General features: G+C 46.2%; 1 protein-coding gene across 1 annotated transcript; it reads left to right on the top strand.

Annotated features, from left to right (window-relative positions):
- Nucleotides 1-27,998, top strand: LOC118508979 (ras-related and estrogen-regulated growth inhibitor-like protein). The gene is made up of 5 exons (XM_036048965.1): nt 1-782; nt 12,803-12,945; nt 18,793-19,106; nt 22,629-22,797; nt 22,911-27,998. Exons 2-5 carry the CDS (start codon nt 12,870-12,872, stop codon nt 23,045-23,047), a joined length of 696 nt encoding a protein of 231 aa, XP_035904858.1. The 5' UTR covers nt 1-782; nt 12,803-12,869; the 3' UTR covers nt 23,048-27,998.

Here is a 27,998-nt window from a genome sequence, read left to right as displayed (position 1 = left end):
CAGCGCAGTTTTTCCGGTGCACACAGACCACACCGTACCAACGGCTAACACTCCTACACGTTCACCGAAACTCACCAACAACAGTACCGGGTTTTGTTCCCCGTGTGTGTGTAAGCAGAACAATCATCTTACCCATCACAGCACCCGCAGACGTCAGATTCGCTCGGTTAACATTATCTCTACAGCATCCCGTGTGTTGAGCAGCGGAGCATTCGTTTCTGTGTGAAGTGATTTGTTTTGTTGGCGAAGAAGAGTTTGTACGGCAAACTCTCCCAAAAAAACGAGGGTCGTGAAGTGGTGTCCACGGCTAGCACACGAGCACGTAGGCGGAAAATAAGCGTGCAACAAGTTGTTTCCGGGTTCTTCGGTACAAGCTTATCGATATCGAAGCCGGATTTGTGCTGTGCAGTGAGATAACAGAAAATTGTGTGATATTGAAGTGGCCCCGGATTGGCATGTAAAGTGTAATAGCTTGATGTTCTAACCGGAACAAGGTGGATCAGTTCATGAATTGTGTACCGAGTGTGTGAAAAGTGAAGAATTGAACTTTCCATCAAGGACACTACAGTGCCAAAACGGGCTTTCGGATGGCCAGCAAACACTAAACTGCTATCAGCGGATAAGCAGTAGAAGAGAAAAAACCAACGCAGCAACCATTGGGTAAAGTGTCAAAAGTTAAATCCCCACCGGCAGTGTATTGGAAACCTTGGCAACACAGTGTGGCAAGACATTCTAAAGCAGGTTGGAGCTATAAAGGAAGCAGAAAGGACGACCAAAAAAAGGTAGGAGTTATGGTTGTAACTGTGTGGGGTTAATTGTTTTAAAATTGAGATTGTATGAAAAGCTTCCATCCTACACGTATTCGGGGCTCTTGTTTCGAGAATAAGATTTTCCATGAAACCGGTTCCGTTTTCTTGTTTCTTCTCGGGAGCTTCAACGCACACCGATGATGGTGGGGTTTTGTGTAGATTGAAAAGGTAACCGAAAAGTGAATGAAAAGTTTTTTTTGTGCTCTTTTCCACCAAGCGACACGTTTCCAATCAGAAAATGGGATGCCGGCAGAAATGACCTTAAAACTGTGTGCGCACTAAAGGGCGCACGTGTGCTTCGGGGTGCTTTAAATTATAGTATTTGGGTCAAATACTATAATGTTTTTTTGTTTTTATGTTTTTTTGTTCGCCCATTTTCAGACCGTTAGTAAAATTGGTTGGTTCAATTTAATGAATGAAAATTCACCCACATGAATCAGTTCGTACCGCTGCTGTAACATCCACCGACCGGATGATGATGGCAGGTGGGGCGAGATGATTAGTTAGCGTGTGCATAATTTTGTACACGTATCGGTTGCCGGTTGGAGTGATAGAATAGGGAGCAGCATTGGGGTAACGATGGATGGGCCCTAAAATTTATTAAGCGTGCTCGTGTACGTGGGATAGTAATTGGCCGTAATCCGTACATTATCCCATCGGGTTTTTTTTTGGCGTAGTGGAGATTTTTGAACCGATGAAAATGATTCCCATAAACGAATTTCATCGTGCCAAAGTGAGTGCATCCTGACGTTGCTGTATAAATCATATTCCGGCGAAGAAGAACTTTGACCGGATTATCACATTTTGGTGAATTTGTTCAGTTTTGTTTTAGCCGGAGCAATTAAACATTTCTTGAGAAAGATATTAAGTTTAAAAAATAGCAGTCCTGCTTGTTTGAAAGTGAAAATGGTATTAATGAGCATCAAATATTTTTCTGGAAGAAATTTACCAACAACCTGGATTCCTGGATGGACTTTTCTGGATACTGTTTAGCACAGTTTGTTCTCGTCTGGAGTAAAACAGATGTACAGCATGAAATAATATTTAGCTATGTACCAGCATCCCACGTGCATTAAATGTTCGAGAACGACATACGACATTCCAGAGCGTTCTGTTGAGCGTTCGTGTGTCCTAAATGTCAAGGTTAGCTCGATGCACATGTGGCTCCTTCTCACAACCGGTGCGTTCCGTCGGCTACGCTGAACGGATTGTGGTTTTTGTTTATGCCCAACTAGACTACACGTTGAACGGACACGGTTCGGAGACAGCATTACCACAATCTGGGTATTGTGTTTTTGTGTTAGTTTGCTGCCCTTTTCCGTGCGATTTGCTCATCAGTGCCTCCCACGACCAGGCGCCTCCATCTGAAGTGAGCTAATTGATGCCACTTGTGCGACAGGTGGGCCGTTGATTTGGGTAACTCCATACAGGACGTGATTTCACTTGAAATGCATTAATCATTCAGAAGTGGGCCAACATTTGCTTCCAACGCGAAGCAATTTCAAACTAAAGGATTTTCTACCACACACGCCTCAAAACGCCTTTGCAATGAGGGATTTCAAGATCACACGAGCCTGGCGCCATTACGATTCGCGATGATGATGATGCGTGGCTTAGTGTCGGGCACAATTTCCGACGGTGCTTGAATGGGTGAAGGGTTGCATAAGTTTTCGGACAAACAGGCCCGTCTTAACTAAACCCTTTTCGTTCTTGAGAGACGCCGCGTTAGGCAATCGGTGTGCAAAGTACGGGTCCGCACACGCATACATACGAATCTGCCATACCATGGCACAGTTTGATCGGGTCCACTTGAAACACGCGACCACTCAGCGTGCGTACGTGCGGTGGGACCGATCCCAAACCGACCGACTGACCGTGTGTTTGTCGCAATAAGTAGTGCGCAACGAAACTCGATACGTCGAGGATGCGAGCGACGCCGACAGAGGACCTGGCGGAATGTCTGATGTTTAGACGCGGTAGTTTTGCTGAGTCACGCAGTTGTGGCCATTATGGAGACAGGGCAGCATTAAGTAGGGGGTAGCCTATCTTAGGTAGATAAATAATAATTGCGAAAATTGCATTCCTTTCCCTTCGAAGCGCCGAAGTAATCCGCTTGCTACAACCGACCAGGCGTCTCCATCGGACGGTCTTGCCTCAGACCCCATGGAAGAAAATGCCGCACGACTCTTGCCAAACCGCGGCTTTTTGGGGGTTTTTGAGTGGAATGTTTGTAAACAGACGTGAAACTTCAGTGCAGCAGAAGCGTGACTGCTGGCGGAGCGAATAGTGCGGGAAACGACTCTGGCCGAAACTATCTCAAGTCCATAGTTTACAGAGTATTCGCTTTTTTCTGTTGGTGTTTTGGTTCGTAAGGGAACATTTTTCAAGCGGCTTAAGCTGCCCGGCTCGTTTGCTAGTTGATTGAGTAATCCTGTCTGCTCGGCACAGCTGTGGTAGGATCGGTTAGTTGAAGTTGAAGAAGGCATGCGTCGTGTGTGCCGTACTGATTCGAGCTCATTATTGGGAGGAATTTATCGTTTCGACCCAGAATTCAGCTGGCCGAACGGTATTTGATTTAGTGAGAGCAACATTCACAAATTCTGTACTGTATGAGACATTCCAGAGGAATGCGCTAAGCGGGTCAGATAACGGGTGTGTTCGATGGAAATGTTTAAACGTCAGGAGCAAGCCAAGCTTGATTTGATTTTGTTTGTTGCTTGAAGTTAATTGAGTGTAATGGAACCTGTAGGAAGTTTTTCCTTATTTGGGCATGCGTTAGGATAAGGCGAGCGATTAAATATTCACATGTCTCGCTGTCAACATCAATTGATCCTTCTAAGAACCTACATCACTTCAAGGCTTGCAAGATTGCGGAACGAACAAATCCTTTATATCCGGCCAGCTTTATACGGGACGAAAGTTCTCGAAGCAGTTCGATTCTTTTGTGATGTGCCCTTGTCACGTTTTTTGCAAAACCACGGACAACACATATATTCTGTACGCCGAACAAAGCGTCGATCGATTAAGTCAGTTGTGTGCGTGTTTTTTGATATTCTCTTCTTGCTTTGGGATGTTGAAGGTTTCACATCTTTCGATTCATTTTGACTATCCGATTCTTGTGTGCTGATTGACGAAGAAGAGCTGCTGCATTGGTTTGTGTAGAGTTTCGGATGCGACAAAAGTAAAATGGACGAGTTCTAAATCAATTCCCGAAGGTTGACAACCCTAGCTTAACTCGCCAGTGGTACGCGGATTACGGTGGTACCGAATTCTTTAAAAGATTGTAAGGAATTTCCCCTTGTTTTGCGGTCGATACATGCGTGCTCAATTGTTCATGATCGTGTGTGTGTAAGCGAATGCAAGGGAAAAGGTGTAGAATCTAATCAGTGAGGTAAGACGAGTAAAAATCCCCATTGACAGAGTAGCATTATTGCTACCATTATCTTTGTCTGCCCGAAAGTAGAACCCAGACGAGGCACGATTTTCCTTGAGCAAATTCATCAGTTTCTGGGGGTGCATTCCACAAGGGTGTTGCCGTGTGGAAGCGGGGCGTAGTGCATTTCCCCACATTCCATCAAATCAGCGTGCATCGCGTAGAGACGTTTCACGCACACCGAGTCAAGATGCGTTTAATGTTGGATTTGGGAATGCTATTTTCGAACCCAATACGATGCCGTCGTACGGACGCCACGTCGGGACAATCGTACCGCGATGCAGCTCGTTTGGGGACGCTCGATGGTAATCATCGAGCAGAATGACTACGACGACGATGATGATCCGGTCGTCTTCACCGTAACGTCACGACGCATATCTATGTTGGCCTTTGATGCGTTGCTCATAAATTCCTTTCCGGAGGTATTAATAGCATACGGGAAGGTTGCAGTGCATTCCCGGAACGAAGCCTAGGCCCCAGTGCTCGTTCTAATCTTGGATTGTATCTACACACATCTGGCCTCCTCCCCCACATGCTTGGATGTGATTTGCGGATAAGCAAGCAAGATGCAAATTCTTCGCCAGAGTCACAGATCAATGGACAACAGTCGCAGTACGGCATTCCAGGTGGGTAGTAGCATGCGTAAACAATTAGCGCAAGTATGCTACCATCCGATGTTCAGGGTGAAGTTTTCATTCATACCTTTCGCGCAATCCAGTTTGCTCGGTGCCCGGTAAACATCGTAAAATTGTGCCCATCTATTAGTTTTACTCATTGGGTTGTTTACTTCAAATCTTTTACGGGCGGAGGCTTGGTTGTTGTTGTGAGGCACAGAATCAGCAATTGGTAGTCGGTTATGTTCTCTCCCAATTACCGATAATCGGATGTGTTTGCGTGTGCCAGAAACCAGGGGGAAGAGCCGAACATGGGGTTTTTACTTCCTGATTGCAAACAAACCGGGGTGGGATTGAGAAGAACGGAGAAGAAAGTAAGCAAATCATCACAAACTGTTTGAATGTGTGAGGATCATTAGTGATCATTGTGAACAAGGGGAGGATTTTGTTATTGCCTTTTATGTGTTGCGCGTTAGAAACATTCTTTACTATTTATTTTCCCGCTGACTCAGGCAAAAACAAATTTTCTCTGCTGAGAACACGGAATGGAAATAGACCTCGAGCAAGAAAGGAATTTTTGAATTATTTAAGTCGAAATGGGAAAATAATTGTTTTTTTTCTATAAAATTATGAGAATTTTATTATTCACCCTAGCACATAACGTTCGTTATAATATGCAACTAACCATGAATTCGGAGCAAGATTTTTCCAGCAATTTGTAACAAAACACAGCAACGTGAAATGTTTGCTTTCATTTGCACGTGAGCAAAGCGCGAGCCTGATCGTATGTCACTTTTCGGTACGAACGCTTGAACGGTTCGAATCATCAGAATGGCGTTGGATTGGATGGCCGTCGCTTTTCCATAAACTATATCCCTATGCAAACGGATTATTGTCAATGAAATTCCACGCTTCCAAGCGATTGTGTGCTATCACGAAACAAATCACTCACGTGCGAAGCTAATGGAAGCGCCGAACGAAACGGCGCTTTCCCGGAACGACCGGGACACGCGTGTTTCCCTTCCAACTATTTGTTGGGTTGGGGAAAGGAACGGTTTCTCTTCGTTTGTTCGAAACCCACACACACTCACACTGCATCTGGAAGATCCCACACGTGTAGGGCTGTGGCTGTCATCTTAATTACTGTCGTCTGCCTCGGGTCGACAGCTGCCGGTAGCGAGGCCAACGAATTTTTACGACAATTCGCTTTCCCCCCACACACACACAGTGTGTTCGTTTTCGTGGAGCCAGCAGTGAAAAACGGGGAAAAAACATCTGATGAATTTAAATGATTAGGATGAAGGTTGCATTTTAAAATTCCATAACCCAACCGCAGCTCATCATTCGATCATTATGCAACGGTGGCAATTTATGGCGGGAGCAATCGTTAGCACTGATCTTCGGGATGGGGTTTTCCCCTGAATGGGACGCTAGGCGCATTTCGGCTTCTGACAGCTTCTAAGTCTCTAAACCATCTACGAAAGCAGTAAATCTTGTTCCATCCATCGTCAGCTCAATGACACTACTACTGCTGCTGCTTGGGTGAAAAACAAATGGACAAAAAAAAACTATTCACGGCCTTCAGAAGCGCTGGTGCACTCGAAAGGGAAATTAGGCCACAGCTATAAAACCTTTTATCGGATCAACGCGCGCTCTAGTAATGACGATGATGATGGTGGTGTGGACAAGTGTTTTTCAACGAGCCGTTGGCCAGAACCCTTTTGGTAAGGTGAGAAAGCATCAGGTGTGTGTGCCGAATAACAACAACAACCCGGCGCTTGATGATGGTCACCGATGGGAGACGGCGATGAGGCCAAACTGGACTTCCCCTTTGCCCTTGTTGCACGGTAGCTGCTATTCCACCATTCGCTCCGGTGCCAGGGTCAGATTCTATGGCTAAAAACATAATGCTTTAATTCCTTTGTCCCTGAGCAAGAGCGACTAGACAAGCAGGAGAGACTAGACAAGGAACATGAGAAGCAAACAAAAACCTCTGTAAAAATGGCATAAAATAGCAGATAATGACCAAACCATAGGAATCCTCGTAAACAAACATATTGATCGGAACGGTACGGTAGAATGCCAAGAGCAGAAATATGAATCGATGAGCAAAACAACAACTGCTCCAGCTCTTATTGGTGTCACAAATGACGCTAGGGTTAGTTTGCAACAATGTACCGGGTGGATTACAATTCGCGCGCATTTAAAAATAGGCAAAATAAGTTGTCCACAACGTTGCAAAAACACCACGAATGCACCACGGTGCGCGGAAGGTGAAATTATGCAAGACTCTCCTCACTGAGCACGATTTTCCGCTTTGGATCTGAAGGCACGATTTTTACCACCGATTAGTCGCTGCTGGCAGCTAGCAGCTGGTACTGTCTCGTGTTGTTTTTCCGTTGGATCGACAATCGGTGTGGTGGCAGGATAATCGAGGACTGGAAGTTAGTTTGTGAATTATTTATGAGACTACTGCCTAGGTAGCACGACCGGGCGAGAAGACTGAGTGATGCGAGGGACCTACAGTCTACAGTGTGGCGGTTTTAGGTTATTATTATGTTTATTATCGATATATTACGGTTACGGTCGTTTCGGTGGACTCGATTCCCAGGAGCTCTCGCGACTGAGGCAAAAAAAATGGACGCGTTACACATGGCTGGGTTTTAACAGGCTGGAAATGCGCCACCAGGACGCACCAAATCGAACGTCAAGCAACATCTTTATTGCTCGCCCTCCTTGAGAAACGGTCACACACACACGCGGAGTTAGTAGTCGCAAGCACTACTGGCATGCATATGAACGCGACAAATGAAGGTGCAGGCACCAGATTAGCAATATGACGGCTTTCGTCGCCCGAGCCGGAATGAACCGGCGCGCAACACGGGCACTCAACCACAAAATGCTTGTTTTTATTGAGCCAAGTCGAGTCGTAATTCACTTCGCGCACCCGAGGTGCCGTTGTGTGAGTAAATACGTCGTCAGTTTGTCGCTGCGTGACGAAATTCAATGCGTTCAAACGCTCGCTTCACGATCGCCAACAGGTGAAAAGACGAGCAGAGCGGCGGCTGACTGGCAGAGTGTGTGAGGTACGTTCGAGAAAATCGGCTGGCGCCACTGGCGACACTTTCCTACAAATCGGTCCCCCGTACCTGGGTTTGGTTTAATAGCTTCAGCATTTGCTTGGCGTTAAAGTTGAACATCTAAAGAAGAAGCACCAGTCCTGAACAGTAACTGCAGTAAAGAGCGGGGCCAATAGTGGTGAAACAAAACATTCGGGCCATAATCCATAAATTGTTCACTATTGCTACAACTTGCTCAGCTGACTGTGGCAGCGTAAAAGGGGTTGCAGGTAGGGGCAGCGCGAACGGTTGCGCTGTGTGCGTGTTGTTCGTAAATTCAATCTTCCTACCGCTATCGCGCGATGACAAATGAGTCCCATTAAGGGAGGGATGAAAACGTTCACTCGATCTTAAGATGCGGTTGACACACAACCACCACCAGCTGGGGCGTCCTCAACGAGGGGCTTCTTGTTTTTCGCTTCTTAGATTACTGTTTTGTCGTGTGTGCACGGGGGTTTGCTCGCATTCCTCACGCGCGGATTCACCAGCACAGCATCGTCTGAGATGACAAATTGTGTGTTCGCATTTGCAGCACGGACAGACACATCGCTTTCCCTACTGCACTTTGGTCCGTGGAGCAATATTTAATTTCCACTGCCGGCTTTTGCACGACCGAGTCTTGCTTCCGGTATTGCGAGCTTCGGCGGAATATTGCACTTTAAATTGCGCTGTCCACCTACGCGCTGAAAGGTGCGTTTCTTTATTGTGTTGAAACGGAAGAAGCGCAATTTCTGCGAGAACAATTTACGCCCGCATTTTACGCGTTTGCTAATATATGCACTTTTGTTTCGTACACTACGTGCTAGTGAATAGTTGATTCAATTTGGCAGGATGTGGATGAAGTGTCTTATTGCTGAATAATTGTAGGAAATGAAAGATTTTCTTTCAACATAGCAACAGAATCGGCGTACATAAATCAGTTGCATAAAAAGAGTTATTTATTGATACCCAGTGCAGGAAACAAAGAGTGAATCGTGCTTAAGCAACGGGTTGGCAATAATCCAATCGGTTCGTACGTGCAGGAAGCAATTTTTCTTTCCCCGCAAAAGGGCAACAAACTCTTTAGCGCTTTCATGAGCATGAGTCTGGAAATAAACTAAATCAAATGAATGAAAAAAACGACAGAAACCCCAGAAGACCGAAAGTTTCTTGGTAGTACGGGGTGTTAAAATGACACACGCAAGCATTATGCGGCCAGCAAAAACCGCGTTGACGGACAGTTGCCAAAAACTTATCCAGAAACTAGGTTAATGGCCAGGGTTAGTAAGCTATTTGTTTGCCGATATTTTTCACGACATCGATACAAGTATGTTTTTGGCCAGTTTTCCGGGCTGGAATGATCCAGTCACCAGTGTTGGAATGTGTCCAACACCAAGGGGAGATGCAAGCCGGGCAGGGTAGAAAACTGATTTGATTGGGTCCTAAAAAATAATGATGTGGTCGTTGACGGGACGGGAGAGTTTTTCGGCTACGTTTTGTCAATCTGCTTCTGGTCTACCAATCGGTCAATCGATCCGAAGCAGTTGATGAAATCATGCGTGTTTTCGCCTCTGTAACTCCTTCCATATTAGCAACCAGCTATCCTTTCATCACCTAATCTGGTGTCTCAAATGGTCGAGTAACATGTTTTCGTCTCAACGAATGTTTTTAAACTCTTTTTGTCTGTGGTTTGTTTTGTAGCAGAAAGTATAGAAATCTGCAAAACATGATCGAGAAGCGCAACAAGGTACAGCAGTTAAGATTTTCTTGAAGAAGCCCGTTTTATTTGAAAACACAGCGTTGTCACCCAGTCGTGGTGAGCAGTGGCAAAAATAGCGTTCCCTCTCAGCGTTCGTTTTTTGTTAACTGCAACTAAAAATAGCGTCATAATCCGGTTAAAATGTAATGCCGGTGCTGCGTACACGCTCGAGGGGGCCCGTTCGGGCTCACCTCACTGTTGACGATCAGAGTTTTGGTTGTCGTTTTATCGTGAGGAATTTCCTGAATTTCTGAACGATCAAGCAAACGGACGGCACAGCACCGAGAGCTGGGTTTGTGGCACGTGTGTGTTGACGGCATTTCCCTGATTCTCTGATAAAATCATTCTTCGCCGTGACGGAAAGGAAAAGTTGTCTCACACATTCTGAACCGTAAACGCACACACACACATCCAAGGGACAGAAAATGCAGTCGAACGAACAACGGCAAGTTTCAACCGTGCGTTTGTTTATGTTTATGGTATTCGCATAAATTTTGCGCAAACGCGAACAAAAAATCCATCCTGGCCCAGACGCTCAGACCAATGTCGCCAATTTCACAAGCGTAGGACAAATCAGAATTGTGAATTGCGTCGTGAGTGATAGTTGAGCTTCGGTGGAACGTTTCGCCAGTTCGTGTTACCGGGATGACTTCAGGAATGTGCCACGGTTGTGCGAACATCATCATTAGTGGCCAGAGTGGCGTGGTTAATCATGGGCGTGTAAAAATTTCTACAACCCGATGACAGCAGGTGGAGCATGTACCTGTTTTCTGCCCGAAACAATACGCGAATGTTCCGGAAAAGAAATGACTCGGATTCAACTCCATCGAACAGTGACGGGGAAATGTGTTGATTCGCGTGTGTGTAAGCGGCATATTTTGGGTAAAGATTGTCAAACATCAAACAACATTCCATACTGACTATTTTTGAACCTTTCGTCCGTTTGATCCAATCGTCCAATTTGCTCTTGTTGCTGGTGGACAGTTTTTATTGAAACGCTTAACGATGTTGCATCCCTCTCGGCAAGTATCAAAATAAACTTAAACGTTGATGGGTTGGACATCGGCGAGTGGATCATTTAATATCCTCTCCGCTGAAACCTCACTGGGGTTCACAGTTCCAGGAAACGGCAGTGTGTGTTACTGGTTGCACCGAATGATGCCATCCACTGTCTGATGATTGGTACGATTTCAAAAGCATTTTCACACCCACGTACGTACGAACGAATTGCTCCGTGAACTCAGCTCGAATCGAACAAGCATTGTGAAACGATTCGATTGTGTTGCCAGCTGACAGATGAACAGGTCCGGAAGATTGAACATTTAATTGAACGTCACCTGTATCGTGCCGGTGACTGCACAAACTTTCCCACAAAGTCCCACAAGGATTAGGAGCCTAATGAGAGCAGCAGCAGCAACGGGGAAGTGCGCTTTTGTTTGGGCAGAATTATCCCGGCCATCCGATCCCTATGCGTGTTATTCCGAACAAAGCGAGCACGTTTTTGAAGCAGCCGTCCGTCGTGTGCCTTTTGTGTGGAACGTAGCATACCGTTGCCTGCGAGGACTTCGTACACAAAACCGCACGTGACACGAATAGTATGGATTAGTGTCTGTTTGCTCATCCGCTTGCCGTTGGTTCATTTTCGAACATTAGTCGTCATTGCAACTGTCGACGGAATTTCTTTGCAATTCTTTTCATCGTTTTTTTTTTCACTTGGCTATTGATACCTCCGACGAAGTCATCGCATGCACTACCCGGCATGAAGATGTACACGCTCGTCTAGAAGGAAAGTGATAAGCCTTGCTGTTGTAGCTTATTGCCATCAGAAGGCAAAGATGAGAAATGGGGAAAAACACACTTCAGCCCACACCGATATCGCGGCGCACTGCAAATGTCACACGACACTGTTCCTAACCACCATTGCGAAACGTCTACAGCATCTGCAATCAGCAGCATCCTGAGCAAAGTTTACCGAGATGACGTCACATCGGCAACCGTGACGTACTGCCGGGCACGTTCGCCCGGTTGACAACGGCATAGGCGAGTGGACTACGATGGGTTTGACTTTTGGCATGGAGGAGTCAGAACCACCCAAACGACGAAGGGAACCCACGCTGCGAAAACAATTACTTTGCTATGCTTGGTGTAGAGAAGAGAAGCGTACAACACACAGTCTGAGCAGTAGTTATGCTTTTTAACCATTGAATGTGTTGGTGTTTGTGGGCTTTCTGTTAAAGAGCACCAAAATCAGGCAGCGTCAAGTCGTTCAATTGAGCTCGCATAATGGAGCACGTGTTTTCACAGTAATGGAGGAAAGTTTGGATTAAAGTTGAGTTGATGTTATAATTTCGGTCCGCTTTCAGTTTTTGGAACTTGACGCCAATTTCATGCACGAGTTGATAAAAATTCAATACATAATGTTTACCGGCACGGGACAGCGATTAATACAATTAGCTTTCGGAAACTCGGTCGCTGAAGTACCAGGCGCCTCCATGTACGCCTGCACGGGCGCCTCCATACTTTGCCTACGGGTGTGCCTGATGGAATAGAACCAGTTTTCTGGGGCATTTTTTAGGCATTGATGGCATGGTGTTGTAGGATGCTATTGGGGAAAAAATAAATCATCTAACCTCGATTCGATCATATTGAAAAATTAAATTAAGAGCGGACGATATTGTGTGGGCAGTTCGATGCTGTGATGAAGGTGGCCTTGGTTGACCGTGGAAAATTAATTAAACACACCCCCATTGGCAAAAAACATACACACACACTGTTCGCTAAAGTTAAACGATGGTCGCTGGTGGTTGGATAAGCAAACACACGCAATTGATAATGGAAACAGCTCCAGATTCCAGGCGTTGCTATGATGAGAGTCTTAGTTGGCATGGCTGGACTGAGGCTTTCTTTTCTTGCTTTGATTTGCATTTGCACTGTTGGTTTGACGGAATGCAAACAATCCTTGGCTGTGGCTTCTATTTCTATTTGTCTAGTGTTATAGGGGGTTTTTAAATGTGGAACAGTGTAAGCTATAAGAGATAAATAATTTCTTTACGATAACTGACAAATTTCTGTCTTTATCTTTATTTCAGCTTGGCCTAGAATAGTGCAACTACAATAAATACTACACCCGTGATCGATCCAGCAACAGTGACCACGATGAAAACGGAGGAGAAAACAAATGTGCCACGAGTGCGGATAGCCGTGCTCGGGAACGTCAATGTAGGAAAATCTGGTGAGTAATGCGACAATGTTTTGCTTTAGAAATGACTTTTACAGACAGGAAGGTTATTTTAGAAGGTTCAGCAAACATGAGCAACAAAATTGTAGCTTGTAGCTCTTATTGACACTACCACTTCTACCTATTCCAATGCCAGTTGCTCTATTTATTGTGGTGATAATTCATTCCTCTCCAAATTGAATGTGTGCGAACCAACAAAGGCAGGTAAACAGCTGCACAATCGGAGAGAAATTGTGGATCTTCATAAAACAATATACATATCGCTCGGCAGACGGTTGAGACACACGGCTTGAGCTTCTCCATTTCCACTTGATCAATTAGTGGCTCCAAGTCTTTTGTATGATAATAAACAAATGGATCAAGTTCGTGAATTCTTGACCATGTGAACCTCTCAATTGCGATTTCTTGCGGTCGCGTTTCGATCGATAGCAGTCTAGGGAGTTGTTAATCCTTTTTTTTCTTCTTAATCTCACGCCACCGTATGGACGCAAGATGTTTCTTACGATTCTTCTGTCCCTAATCGAAGCGCTTGCATTGTGAGAACCTTGATCGTGCCCTCCAGAATCATGGTACCCGAAAACGATTGTTGGTTTTTCGTATTTTCCAAACAATCGCGCTTGCTTTAGTGTGGGAAGATCGAGGAGAGAGAGGTATCGGATCGTTTGGTGTGTGTCCTTCCGTTACGGGTGGGCCTACCAGCGTGACCGTGGACTTGACGGTGATGATGGTCAGAAAACCATGAACTGATTTATTTTCTTACACAGCTCACTGCACTGAACAATTGTGTTGGATTGTGTATTACGACTTGGGACTTACGAGCTATTGACACATGCAAACACACTTCACAATTTCCTGAAAGAAGACGTTTGGACTGGACTTGTTTTGGGGTATTTAACCATTCAAATTCTGAGGACTATTTACGGGAAGCAAAGTATCAAAGCAACGTTACTTTATTGAAGAAGCGAACGTGACCGGTGAACCGAAAACCACCCACGGATAGCCCGGGCTGTTTGACTTTAAACCGCCGCTCGACAAACATCACGCCGCGGCATCATCGCTTTTGGCACGCTGGACTATGGCGTTTTGTGGTGGCAGTGGGTGCAGTGACTCATTTCCATCTGCCGAAGAGATACAACCGTGCCGCAAGTAGGCATCTGTTATGTTCAGCAGAGAAAAACCCGGCCAACAGAGGACTTTAAAATACTCAGCGTAACGTTACGGGCGCAATGAGCAATGTCAAGCAAGAAAAGACAAACCTTAAGCGAGTGTAAGCGAACGTGTTGGCATCCGTTCAATATGACCGGTGGAAGAATATTGCTCGAGCGGTCGCTGTTGAAAAATTGTGAACCGAGTAGCAGCAAAAGCAAAAACATAATCTCGCTTTGCTCGCTTTCATTCGAAAGACAACGGAGAAGATTGCCTCGGTACATTCAGGATTGTTCTTTGCATGGGGAGCAATTCATTCGCTTCGTTTTCAGTTGGCAAAAGGTGAGCAGCGACGCTTTAATAAAAAAAAAACGAGCAACGACGCTTTTCCCACCACTTTGGCTCTGAACCGACGGATCCCCGTTTTGCGACAATTATGAAACCGTCACTCATCGTCACTCGATGCGCGCCAAAGAAAGCTGGTGCCAAAAAACTGCGATCCGTCAGCCAACCCTTGCGGTCACCGGTGCCAAGCCTGGTTGATCGATTTGTTGTTCTCACCATACACGATTGGAAGGGAAACTTTGCTTCATTTCGCTTCCGATTGGTGGAGGGTCGGATTTCTGCCTTATGAGTCTTACTTGGGGAATCTCGATGCCCCGGGAGCGTTTCAAGCGACGATTTTTCACAAGCTTGAATGCTGACCTTCAATGCATCGTGATGCCGGATGTCTTTAGCGGAGAAGCGCATCGAAGATTATTTTTACCCAGGTGTAGCATTCGTTGCAGTTGAGTCCATCAGCACGCCGACCAGTGTTTGTCTATTTTCTTAGCATTTTTGTGTATTTAGCCTACCGAAGCGCTCCTCACCGAAAGGCAGAGAACCTTTGCGCCCCAAAAGAGGAAGGATCTTTGACTTCCGAAACGATCAGATGTTTTGGAAACGTTTGAAGCTGAAGTCGACTCTTTCGGTGACGCAACCCAATCCACAATTACATCCGGGAGAAAGTAAAGGGCGGGTAGGAAAATAGGAATCTCTGTCACCCAGCGAACGTTTTCATTAGTTTTGGCTCTCGGTCCGCAATGTGCCGTCCAACTGTCAGAACCAATCGCCCGAGGGAAAATGCGAGGGATCTATCGGGACTTGTGGGACTGAGGGCCGCATCGGATAAACAGCCGAACAAATAAACTTTCCCCGTTCGAACCGGTTCACATGATGCACCGAATTGTGTGCATTAAATATGCAGGTGGAAGTGTAGAAATTTTCCATCACCCAAGAGAGCCCTTACTCACTCTGGCTCGCGTGCGTTGCCGGAAGCGTGATAGTGCTTTCCGTCTCGTTCGAACCTCTCGTAAACATCAGCCATTTGTTGCCGCCGTGCAGCGTTTGTTTACGCTGCATGTGTGCACATTTTATCTCAATGAAGCTGTATGATTTTATGGGTCTCATCCTCTCGCTCTAACCCATTCTTGAACGTTGAATGTGAGAGCGGATTATTTGAATCGGGACGGAACAGTATGGCGTAATTTAACGAGCGTTACAAATTTGAATTTCGTATGGCGGTGCAAATATACGTTTGCAATTTGTGTTTGCGTGTGGAAAACAGGAAAATTTAGGTGGTTTCAATATTTTCTTTCCAAATCAAAGAGTTATAAAAGTACGCTTTCCGCTTGTTGACGCGCGTTTAAACATCGTTATGCGAAGCGTGTGATCGTTTAGCGATTTAATGATTCTTTTACGTGTCGATGGATGTATTTATTTTCCATTACCCGATCCGTACAACGCAATGCACCACGGTGCGCAAAAGCCATTCCGAATCAATGTTCGATTAGATGGCGTGATATTATTCGGGCGCGGAATGTAGCTTAGCTTACATTCTCCACGACCCCGGCAATGTCTCGACTTGAAAGGTTTTTCCAATATAGTAAACATATTACGCGCCGTATGAGCTGCTTAGTGCAGTGATCACGCTGTGAGAAGATGCTTTTGCACTTGTGCACCGGTGCACTCACAGGAAGCCGACAGCTTTTATCCACCCCAGTGCAGCGCATGGAAAGTGTCCGGCTTGTGTTGATGAAAATGGGAAAGGGGTTTGTGAAACTGATTTATTGCAACACTAGCCAGCTGCATCGTACAGTGTGTGTGTTCGGGTCGATTTAACGGCTCGATCAAACGCTATTCAATCACTCAGCAAGGGGTCGTCTCGTCCGAACCGGCAAACCATCCGGTACTCCACGGGGAGGTTTGACATTGTGTACTTTTGTTCGATGGGCCTACTTAAGTGAGCACGGTTGACAACGCACGGCACAAACACTCATACTGTGCGAGCCAAGGGCTCCGGGGAACAACAAAATCAAACCCGGAACGTTTTACGCACCCTGCCGATGAAAGTGGCAAACCAGTCAAAGTGCTACTTCCGGTCGGGGAGTGTGGCTAGATTTGTCCCGGTTAGGTGCCGATTCACTGCTGGAAGTGAGTAAAAATGAGGACAAAAGGCGTGTAAACCGTCTTTTGTCCTTTATCCTAAGCGCCATTTCGCTTAGGGCCAACGAACTGCCAACCCGACTGACTAGCGAACTATTAAGCGTCCATTAGTGTGATTGCCGGCCGACAGTCGTTTCCGGTGTTGCGAGATGAAGGTTACCACCCGGGACCGTGTCACACCTTCGTGACAACTTCCGTTCCCGACTTTGCGGATCATGCTGATAGTTCTGGTTGTGACTGCACACGCACGCTGTCTAATAAGAACACAGCCCCAATGATCGGCTAGCTGATGATCGAACCGAACATTTCATTTATCTTCTGTGCGCTTCCCTAGCCGTAGTAGGCGGCCTCTCGTTGACAGCTTTGAGGCCGTCGACCTCAATTATTCTGGGCCCGGGCCGGCCCAAGAGAGATAGATGGGAGGATACAGCGCTAGACTTTGTGTGTGTTAACAGGGACCTCCCTGTTTCTTTTTGGGACACACATCGGCCAGTTCTTGATTGACAGCTCGATTCGCTGGTGACACACGATGGTTTGATGACCACGATCCGGGACGTTCTACACCGCTGAGCGCCATTCGAGAAGTTTGACTTGTATGTGTGAGTGTTGAAGTTCGGCTCCTTCGCTCGTCCCCTGCCATATGACACACTTACTTGAACGGTGTATCACTTTTCACTGACACTCGCAATTGGACCTGGTTTGACCACCACCATCATCGCTTCACCTCTACAACCCTTTCGATTGTGGAAGCCGAGATTGTTTTGGAGAAAGCCGGCTATGAAAAACGGAGAATCATGAAGTAGCCCACGCGATACCCCTTTTCCCAGGATGGATGGGATTGCGGTGGCCAACATGAAAGTAAAACTTCACAAGGTCACCCACCGCCCGGCAGATGTTTGTCAAATTTATCAATTAGCTCAAACAAACCGACGTACGACGTCCCTAGCGGGAAGTAGCGCTCGATACACGCGCCGGGGCCAACCGACGTCCCAGGGTTCTGTGGGCGAGCAGCGGACAATCTGCGGAAGCAAGCGCTTGAGGCCGCTTTTGCTATGGAAAAATATGATACCATGAAGAATGGACGCGTAGGGTAGAGTAGTTCAGTTATCGACGCGTCTTTGACCTAGATTGGGTCCACATTTTGTCAGTGGTCGATTTGCTCGCATTTTTCTACGTTCATGCGTGCACCGGCTTACATCGGGACGTGGGTCGTAAAAAACGTTGGGTTGATGGTATGGTATGCCACTCTCGAGGTGATGGGCTAAGTGGTACCGTTTTTTTCCGCATGTCCGTGAGCGTTCGCGTGAGGAGGAAGGAAATTTTTCATCACACACCCGGCCCGTTTGAAGTGGTTGAGCTCGGTTGAGGAAGGATGGTGGCAATTGGGAGTTAATCTGGGGATTTACTGAGACCTTTTTTATCTTACATCTCGTGTGTGCAAGCAGTGGTTGAATTTTAATATACTTGTCTGCCATCGGGGACTTGGTAGAAGAAAAGATACCACCACACAAAAAAACGTGCATAGGCGTCAGTAGAAACGTACCGCTAATATTGAGGTTAAGGAAAGTCAACACGGTTTTGCAGACGTAATCGACAGAAGCTCAATGACTAATGTGGTGTCGGTTTCATTTTCGCTCGGTGGACCTTGGGTTGTAGTTAATCAACGAAATGGTCCCGATTAGCCTTCGATCATGACGTTTGCGATGAACCGATCATTCACACATTTATAATTTCGTGGCAAAAATATTTCTTCTTGGTTTGAAGATATTTTATAACATTGCGAAAAGATTAAGATGGGGAAAGAGATTGGCAGTTCTGACGTATCCAGGCTGCATAAGAGTGTTAAGTGGCGTTGCATCTGTCTGATGATGACCAATTGCAACTCCCACTGTGCCGTAAGCAGCAGCACCAGTGTCGACCGTAACCTCGTGTTTGCCACATGTCTGTGTATTGACTGCAGCAGCTGGCGCAACACTGGCACGTGTAGCCACCGGTAGAACGGACGCAACGGTCATGCAGTGAAGTAAAGCTGAGGGCTTTGAAATAAATCAAAATTGCAGTAACTGCCACTTGCACGGAATGCTTGCGATCTGGGACAGTAATAAGTAAGGATAGGAAGTAACGGCAAACACCGCACTCAAGGATACACAGGTTTACTGATGTACATGTTTCCCTCTCTCTCTCTCTCTCTCTCTCTGTCTCTCTTTCCAGCCCTCACCGTACGCTACCTAACCCGACGGTTTATCGGCGAGTACAGCTCTAACACGGACCTGCTCTACAAGCAAACGGTGACACTCGACAGCGGTGTACTCGATGTGGAAATCGTGGACATTTCGGCCGAAAACGATAACGGATTCCCGGTGGAACAGATCCAGTGGGCCGACGCCTGTCTCATCGTGTACAGCATCACCGACCGAGGCAGCTACGAGTACGCCCAGCGGTCGTTGGCCGAGCTGAGGCAGCTGCAGAATGCACCGTCGGCCTACCTGGTCGGTAACAAGGCCGATCTGGATCACTTGCGCGAGGTGAGTGTACCTTGAGTGACCCGGGCTACCATTGAACCCACTTGAGCTTGGCGTACCGGTACTGCGGCCCTATTAATTGGAGGCCCGACTCCCACTTCTGCCAATGTGGCCCCGTTGCTTTCCGGTGCCGTTGCACGTTGGCAACACGAAACCACCGCGGAAGAAGATCCTACCAAGGGTTGGGAAAGTTCGATCGAAAAGTACTTAGTTCCCACCAACAAACACCTGGCAGGTTGATTGAGTTGTAGAGCCCCCGACCGACCGTGCTGTCGTAGGTGACAACAATTGGCTGCATCACGATGCAAGGGAGCGCATGGTAACGGTGTTGGTATTTGAATAGTAATTTGCCGGTGTCACCACTCCCTCGGTGAAGCTCTGACTCTTGATGGTCAGCTCGATGCCCTTTCCATGTGAAAACCTACACACTTTAACTTCGACGTTTGTGCGTTCCACGCAGTTCAATTTGTCGCATCGAGGACTATTCGCATCCAGTGATGACATTTGCAATTTCGATGGAACTTCATGTTAGTATGACGGTGGTCGTACAATAAATGACTCCCCTTTGAACCTTCACCGCATTTTTTCCAGCGACTCAACGTGGACATCTGTTGGGTACGGTTATATTTAATAATTAACTTAAAACCAACCCGTCTGTTCCGAAAAAAAATGGAGACGAACTCGAGACTGTTGTTTTTGTTTGCATCTTGTTGCTACGACGGTTAATTTTCTTAGGGCAAACGGTACTCAACCTTCACGGTAGCGTCTGGATTATGTTGCGAAAAAGTTCATTTTTCACCGTTTCACTGATGGGTCTGGTTGAGGAGTAAAGAGGCGAGAGAGTCGAGAGAGAGAGGAAGAGAGATGGAAAGAAAAAACCAAGAAGCACCCAAAATGCCAAACGTATGTGTATATGCGTACAGCAATTAGAGCGTGACGTGAAATTGAATGGAACCCGAGATCGACACGACCGTGTAGGGTTGGGGGGAAGGTAGCATTTTTCTTGAGGAATTCCGAGGAACCTCGATGTTGGAACCATTTTTCTCTTCTCGCATCTGACAGCTCTGGTAAGGTGAGCGAGACCAGAGCTAATGGAAATGTTACAGTCGTATAGTTTCTTTCCTATCGAATTTCATCCCAATTTTCGGGTAGGGCTTCGATCGTTTCAAAGCATTCAGGAGATGGTTTTTTCCTCGTATTTTAATTTGCCATTTCGAATCGAGTCATTTTACATATCGAGAAAATCGCAAATCGTTGAACAGCAAAAAAATCATTGGAGGATAGATTTTCTTTACACACGTGCAATCTTGCTGCTCGATCGCTCGAAAGATAGTCTTCCCGATTAACGATGGGAAGAGCAAATGCTCATTGAAACATTCTCCACTCTTCTACATAAACATTCACGCAGCATGAAAACGTTCGATACACGTATGCTACGCTTGCAGCTCCATTCCAGTGATTTTGGTCCAAGTTATTAGTGATTCCGCGAAAAACACCATGCGCCTCCACTGACACCTCCAAACATGTGGACAATGAAGATCAGCAACAGCAACAGGAAAAAAACTAAATTGATCGGGAAAGTCCCTCGTTAAGGAATGTTCGATGGAGGGGTTTCTCCTCACGAAACTTCTTTACACGTGATCGTTTCGTGATGATCTTGAGCGAAATTTCGGTCTCTTGCGATGCGGGAACACCACTTGACTACGCCCCTTCAGCCGGTTTGTCTCGGGTCCAGCTTTCAGTGAAATAAATCTATTATCGATTGGCTGCAAAGTGGTCCACGGTCTGGCCAGCTGGGCAGCAGTGTGAATTGGATTGGAAAGTGGCCGTCGACAACCCGTGATATCATCGATTGGGATTGATTTTTTGCTTTGTTTCGGCCAATTTGACTTGCTTAACGCCGCTTTCCACGAAGATGGCTCAATGTGAATGTGATATGCTGTTCTTAAGAATTTATTTTGTTGAGGATTTTTTGTTTCGATATGATAGACTCAAAGATTTTTTTACATTTAGCAGTAGCAGGTGATATATTTAGCTACCTTAACATCTACTGTTATGTTATTGTACTCTTCCTTTACAAAGTTGAATGGATCGTAAAGAGCCCGACCGACGATGAGTAAGCAGCAAACTGTTGCATCATTTGTATTCGTTTTTCAGTAGAGAACTCTAAGCGTAGCAAAGGCGCGTTTACAGCAGAGATAAATATTTAGGAAGTAAAACGAATAACCGCAAGCACGAGAACCAGTTCAAACCTTTTTGTGGGGCAAGAATGTGGATATTGTTTATACAAGCCCACACTCACCAGCGAATTATTTATGCACGGATGAGTACGTGATCGCGTGCAGGCGATGCACAATTGCACCAGTGGGCATGTGCATCGTGCATGATCTTGCCGAAGTACGGTGGGCGATTGAGCTGTCGATCAATCGACGTGTTCGGCAATCAGCTTACTTGAGCTTGGCGTAGGTTACCAGTGTTAGCATCAGAAAGAAACCCGCAAACCCCAGATGGACGTACACGGCTCCGAACCGGACTGGCCTCGTTTCTAGCCATGGCAAGAGCATGATAAGGTTATCTTGTGCTGTGGTTCACCTGTTTGAAGCGCTCGCTGCATTCATTAGTCACGGTTTGCAGGATGCATCTTTCGCATGAAATTAACCATTAGCTGGCAGGCCGCTAAGCAGCTCTTAAGCAGCGGAGGACAAGAACTCTCATTAACACGTGTAATTCGGCAGGCGCGCATTTTGAGCAGACGAAAAAAGAAAAACGAGAAGAAGGCGAAGAAACAGCAGCTGACTAGTCGATGTCAGATTTGCAATGTCGACTGGCAGCTAGCGCGAAAGAAGCTTGTTAGTGGCTAATCGAAATTAATTATGATGCCAATCGGCTAGTCGGCGGCGGTGGCCTACTAGCAACGACGCCCAAGAACACCATCAACGAGAACTGACAACCGGTGAGCCAGTGAACCGTCGACATTATCCAGAATGCTATCTGTTTGACCTAGTTTGCGAGATTCGCAGACGATTAAGATGTCACCGAAAGGCTGGCCGGCACCGTAACACCGGACTGAAGTGCGGGGACACTCGGTAGTGGCAGTTCGTTAACCTTGGTCTTAGGATACGGCCAATCGGTGCCAATTTGTTAGTGCGCGACAGAAACAGGATCGTGCGATCGTGGTGTGAACGCGCGTTTTGACTAATGTTTTGTTTTCATCCCTCGCAAGCATTCGGCACCGTGCTCCATTAATTTCTCATCACTAAAGCGGGCGCTTAGGGTGCGCGATGTTGGAGCAAAAATATTTATCAAAGATCAGCAGGGAAATAAGATAAAAAAGATCTGAAACTTGAAGAAGAAAAGTCTGCAAAAAAATCTTGATAAAGAAGACTTGTCATACTGTACGCTGAAAACCACTTAACCCAGTTTCCGGTACCGCGTTGCTCGTGACTGTTTTGAAAGGCAAATTTATATCGGCGCAAAAAGAAAAGCATTTTAAAACAACCAAACATTGCTGCCTCTTCTTCGCAGGTTCAGGAAACGGAAGGAGCATCATTGGCCGCATCGCACGCGATCGGTTTCTGCGAAGTTTCGGTTGCCGACAACACGCCCGCACTCTACAAAGCCTTCGAACGGCTGCTGGTAGAATCGAGGGCCCGCCCGGTCAAGCCACGCAAATTTTCCGTCAGCAAAATGTTTGGTAAGTGTGAAACGTGAACCGTGAACAAATCTGAGATACACTTTTCGCGCTAGTTTTCAAGATTATTTATTGGTATCTTTACTGTCTGCTTCTTCCATTTATCTGCACTGTAGGAACGCTGATCGGTAACAATGGCACACGGCAGCCCCCGGTCAGCCAGGGCACAGTGGTACCGTGTCACAAAGGTGAGCTGCACAAGTCGCGTGTGATGAAGCGGCGCCAGGCCTTCACAGCGACTGCCTCCCTATGACCAACGTCGACCACGGCCGAGGACAGCAATTAAACAAAGCAACGGTAACGGTGTGTAACAGTGTCTCTGTACCACACGCTCAATCTCACGGCAGTTGGAGATCGAGCTGGGGATAGCTGCTAACGTGGTGAATGGAACAGCGTGCAGCGATATGACGGACGGGTGGATGGATGTTTTCTGGGGCTAACAAAATTTGTGATGATAGAAATAATATTGGAAGTGATCGTACGCCTCATCCTTCCACCATCCCTTCGTAATGGCTTTGCGCCTTCCAACTCGGTTCTCTGGTACAGCAAAACCCGGCTGAGAACCGACATTAGCTGAGCATCGATTCAATCGGCGTTACGATTCTATTAACCTCATCAGCGAAGCAGCCTCTTACATCTTGATTTAATCCTATTTAATCCTTCCGATCCCTGTCGTAACTTCACCCCCTTCAGCCATCTCGAGGAACGCCTTTATCGTTTTAGCTAAAGGTAGTGTATCCTCGCAAATGTCGCCGAACAGGATGCAAGTGTTTGTGTGAGCAGGAACACGGTTTGGTTGATCATTTGCACATCCATCTTTCCCTTAGAATCGATATCAAGCATCGTGGTGCGCGTGATTTTCGTATGTTTCCTCCAATGCCAATAAGATTATACGAGAAATAGGAAAGAATTGTAGGGAAGTAAGAAAGGGAAGATCGTGCTTTCGAATGGAAAATTTCCTCACGCTGAGCGTTTCTTTCCACCCAATCGAGCCTCATTAGTGTCGCTTGGGTGCGTCGACTGCTGGGTTGTGAAGGTTTCGTCGTCGTCTAGCTACTGGCAACTACACCGGGAGAAGCTGTCAGGGTTAACATAGTGGTTGGAGTTAATTTTTTGTTTTTCGGGGCAGGATGTTGTTTTTCCCTACAGTCAATGAAATGAATGTTAGGAAGCGAGGGAAAAAAGACTCGTAAACGTAAGGAGCTCCACGTGGCATTCATTTGATGTACGGTGGAGGCTTTTTTTCTGCTGCCTAACCGACACTAGCTCTCCTTGTTTTCGTGCAATAATGAAACTAATGGATGAGCGGAACGTTTTGAAGGGAGCCAGCTTCTTTTGCATCATTTGCTTTCGCGCAGAAAGGTGAAACGGTGTTTAAGGATGAGCAGGACAGAGCAGATAACCAGACAATATCTACCTTCCCATGAGGTATAATCAAATGCATGTGTTTGTGTAGTTGACAGAGCATATGTGGGCGGTTGTAATTTTCCACACCGGAGCCTTAGAGGGCAGGATGCACAAACAAGCGAGCGAGAGAGAAAAGGAGATGAAAATTTTCCATTGCTTTGCGTCTCATTACTGGGACAGATCTAGGATATGGGATTTTTCCGACAGATCTAGGATGTGGAATGCGAGTACAATAAAACAGCTCCCAAATAGCGAGACAATGACCAGACACATAGTCACAAGCTGAGCCCATCAGCTCATTAAGTGCAACACAAGCTCGTGCTGGAGAAAATATTGCCAAGGGGAAAGTCATCGATTCCATTTCGCAATACTGCTCAACTGAAGTGTGTTTTGTAGAATGTCCAAATTCAAACCGGGATCGAAAACAAGCCGTACAAGTGTGCTCGGTACTGCCCAAATCGCTTCTGGGTACCGAAGCGCTTCGCCTGATTGATTCGGTGGAAAATTACCTGTTTTACTGGAAATTTATTCCCGGTGGACGTGGTGGTTCCTCCTGGAAAATACTTTGTTTTGAAGTTGGACCGCTGGTAGTGATTGAATTAGCAAACTGTAGCGAGCTAGCTTTGTTTTCCCAGCTAGCGATTGTGGCCGGCGGCCTTAATCACTTCATTTCCCTGCCGTTACTTTAGTGGATATACGAATGGTTGCTGGTTGTTTTGGTAATTATTGTTGCGAAGTGCCTGGTAACGTCCTGTTCGATTATTACTCATCGAGCGCCCTATAGTGACAGACGTTTACGAGTTTGGTCGAATGGTGTTCCCGAATTAGGAGCTCGGTTAGTATTTTTACCCCAAACCTGTATTTAGCCATTCCGTGACACTTGCACTGTCTCGGTCCCACCTACTGCACGATTCAAATCAAACGCGTGATAACGCGAAGGCGTGCGGTGTGATCTGTACCGTATGACGATCTATTTCCGATCCGCCCCAGCCTGGCTGGAGCAACAGGACCGGTAGTCTATTATTTGCTCCTCAAATGTCTACCGCAAACGGAGCAATAAATAGCAACCGAATCGAACGCAACGCAATCATCAACGTCACTTAAAACAACAACACTAAGCTGCCGAATAAAAAGGCCCGATAAAGTGTGTATCGTTCGGGTCCCGGCCCGGCTTAAACCTTCTCGAAACTGCATTTGCTTTCGTCGGCTCTTTGTGAGCTTACGGTTTGACGCAAATGCGCATCCGTCAAGACCGGGTCCGAATAGCCACCCATCCCCTGGGAAGCCTGTCAATGGCAGAGATCTTTTCAATTTTGCCCGGTATTTTTTCCCCCCTCCCCCGGGGTTCCGAATTCGACCCGGTTAGTTCTCATTACCTTCGCACGCAGGTGCGGCAGGTTTCTATGTGTGGTCGCGTTTTGAGACCGCGAAACGACCGCGCGTTTGACTGTGTGTGGTTTGACTCATCGTAAAAATAGATCCCTCCACCCCTGCAGTCGGACTGCCGCATAGAGGCCTGTTATGGTGGGGGGGGGGGGGCGGGGGGGTTGGTTTTCTGTTTTTATTTTTAAGGTTTGCATTGGCCGGTTTGCCGGGGCCGGCCAGTTTTACTTCACCGGAACCGATCCGGGAGTGCACAGTAAAACAAACCAGTGTGACAAACGTCACAGCGAGCGAAGCGGGACTCGTGCGATGGCGCCAGGTTGGTGTGGGAGGGGGGATGTAGGGGGTGACATTGGCATTTCCGGATGAAGATAGTAACAGGCGGAGGAGCCAGTAGTGGGAGAACGTTTAATTCCAGCATATGCCAGTCGTACGTCACATCCCGCCGTGCCATTGTTTTGAACGGGCCTCCTTCTGTGACCGAGCGGTGACGAAGTTTAACTATTTTTGAATTTCTTTCTCTCTCTCTCTTGTGGAGGAAAGTTATGGTTGATGAGGGGGGGGGGGGTGGGGGGGGGTTTGCATTTGCTTGTTACGCCCCAACCAAGGGACGTGCCAGCACATCCTCAGACGTCATAGACTAAGCGGTGGAAGAAGTAAAAGATGCTTTACTGCTTCACAACTCACAAAACGGCAAACTGATCGGTGATCTTGTAGCGAGTTTAGAGAGTTTTTTTTCTCTGTTTTGTTTACGGTTGTGCCACGATCACAAACCCCAAAAACCCCAGAGATGAATGAGTTTGTTTTTCGTGTGCTATTCCTATCATTCATAAATTCCTAGCGGAGGCTGTGTGAGGGGATGGTCGCTTTTTGTTTGGAATAATGGGGCAGAGAAAATGATGCTCAACAAGAATGCTGTTTATGGTGTGATTTGCAAATGATCAACAAACCAATAGGCTTACCTAACAATATTTTCCCCTGTTTTGTGATTAAAAATCCTAATGAATGTTTCGAAAGCATTTTCTTTATTTTTCAATTGGACAAAACACGAGTAGGGGAAGGATGAATTAAAATTTCAAGCAAGGCTGTGAGTAAAAGTTAAGTTTCTTTTCCTCGACCGTGGTTTTCCTCCCTACATCCTGTGCCACTTTAAGCTGGAAAAGCTAGTGAAAAGAAAGATTTTTTTGCTAGCCAAACGTGTCCACTACCACTACCACTTGCATCCTGTATGTTTTACTCACGCACAACTTTACCTTCTTCAATGAATAAGCACTTTGCAAAAACACACGCACAACCCAAATCATATAAAATATCTCACGTTAATGGATGTCAATGTAAGAAATGCGATAAAAAATTCCCATTACAGGAAATGAAATGTCAGTTAACACATAGTGCGTGCTTCACCGCGCGTTGCATAAACAATTAGCTCGAAAGGATAGCAAAAAAAGCTGGAGGAGAATAAATTGAAACAAAAAACCTTGCTCCGAGGAGCTAATGTAACGATAGAAAACCTGAAATTTGATCACCGTTTATGATAGTGCCAGTGTGTGTGTATACGTGTGTGAGCCTGATATCAAATTATATTTACCGCCAGATTCGGATAGACACTATTGAATGAACTCTGTGTGCTGGAGCCTATTGTTGACAGTAAGCTAGGTACAGAAACACATGTTAGGAAAAGATGCGTACTTACAACAATATACACAACTGAAGCTCAACCAGCTGTAGCTAGCAAAAGCGAAAGAGTTCTAAACTGAGTTAAAGGGCTTTATCAATTTTGCCCAAGCCTAGAAAGAGAGAGAGAGAGAGAGAGAGAGAGAGAGAGAGAGAGAGAGAGCTATATTCAACTATTGTTGAATATAATAAATAAGTACGCTAATTTGATTGCAAATCGATTAGGCAAACGATCAAAAACAGCCCCCTTTGGGAGCTCCTTACCGAAAAAAGTAGAAGAAAAAAGCTCCTCCCCAAAACGAACTGAGACGCGCTCTACTAGATTAATTTCGCTAATTGATAACGGTGATTCCCTGTCCGCGTGCAGCGTGGGATGCTGCACTGCGCTAGTTAGGGTAAGCGTGATTGATAGCATTAATAAGGACCTGCGGCTAAGGGTAGGCATGCTTAGCACGAGGCATGGAAAAATGTCCTAGAAATCAGTGATAAGCGCGGACGCATTTTGCACGATCGATTCGATGTTGCTTTTGCCCACCTATTGGTCGATTGGTTTGATGGGAAAATCCGTTAGCCGTTAAGTCCCAGTACACCCAGTTCTTGTATTATTAATTGGTAAGTGTTGTAGTGTGTAAGAGCGCAGCCAGCAAAGGGACGGAACGGTCCCTTGTAACGATCGATAATTGTTTCTCTTTCGATATCGGTGAAATAAAGGTTTAGAATTTGTATGAAATAATATTAAA

The sequence above is a fragment of the Anopheles stephensi genome, chromosome 3, assembly GCF_013141755.1.
Source record: "Anopheles stephensi strain Indian chromosome 3, UCI_ANSTEP_V1.0, whole genome shotgun sequence".
Lineage (NCBI taxonomy): Eukaryota > Metazoa > Arthropoda > Insecta > Diptera > Culicidae > Anopheles > Anopheles stephensi.
This window is presented reverse-complemented; position numbering and strand designations above follow the sequence as displayed.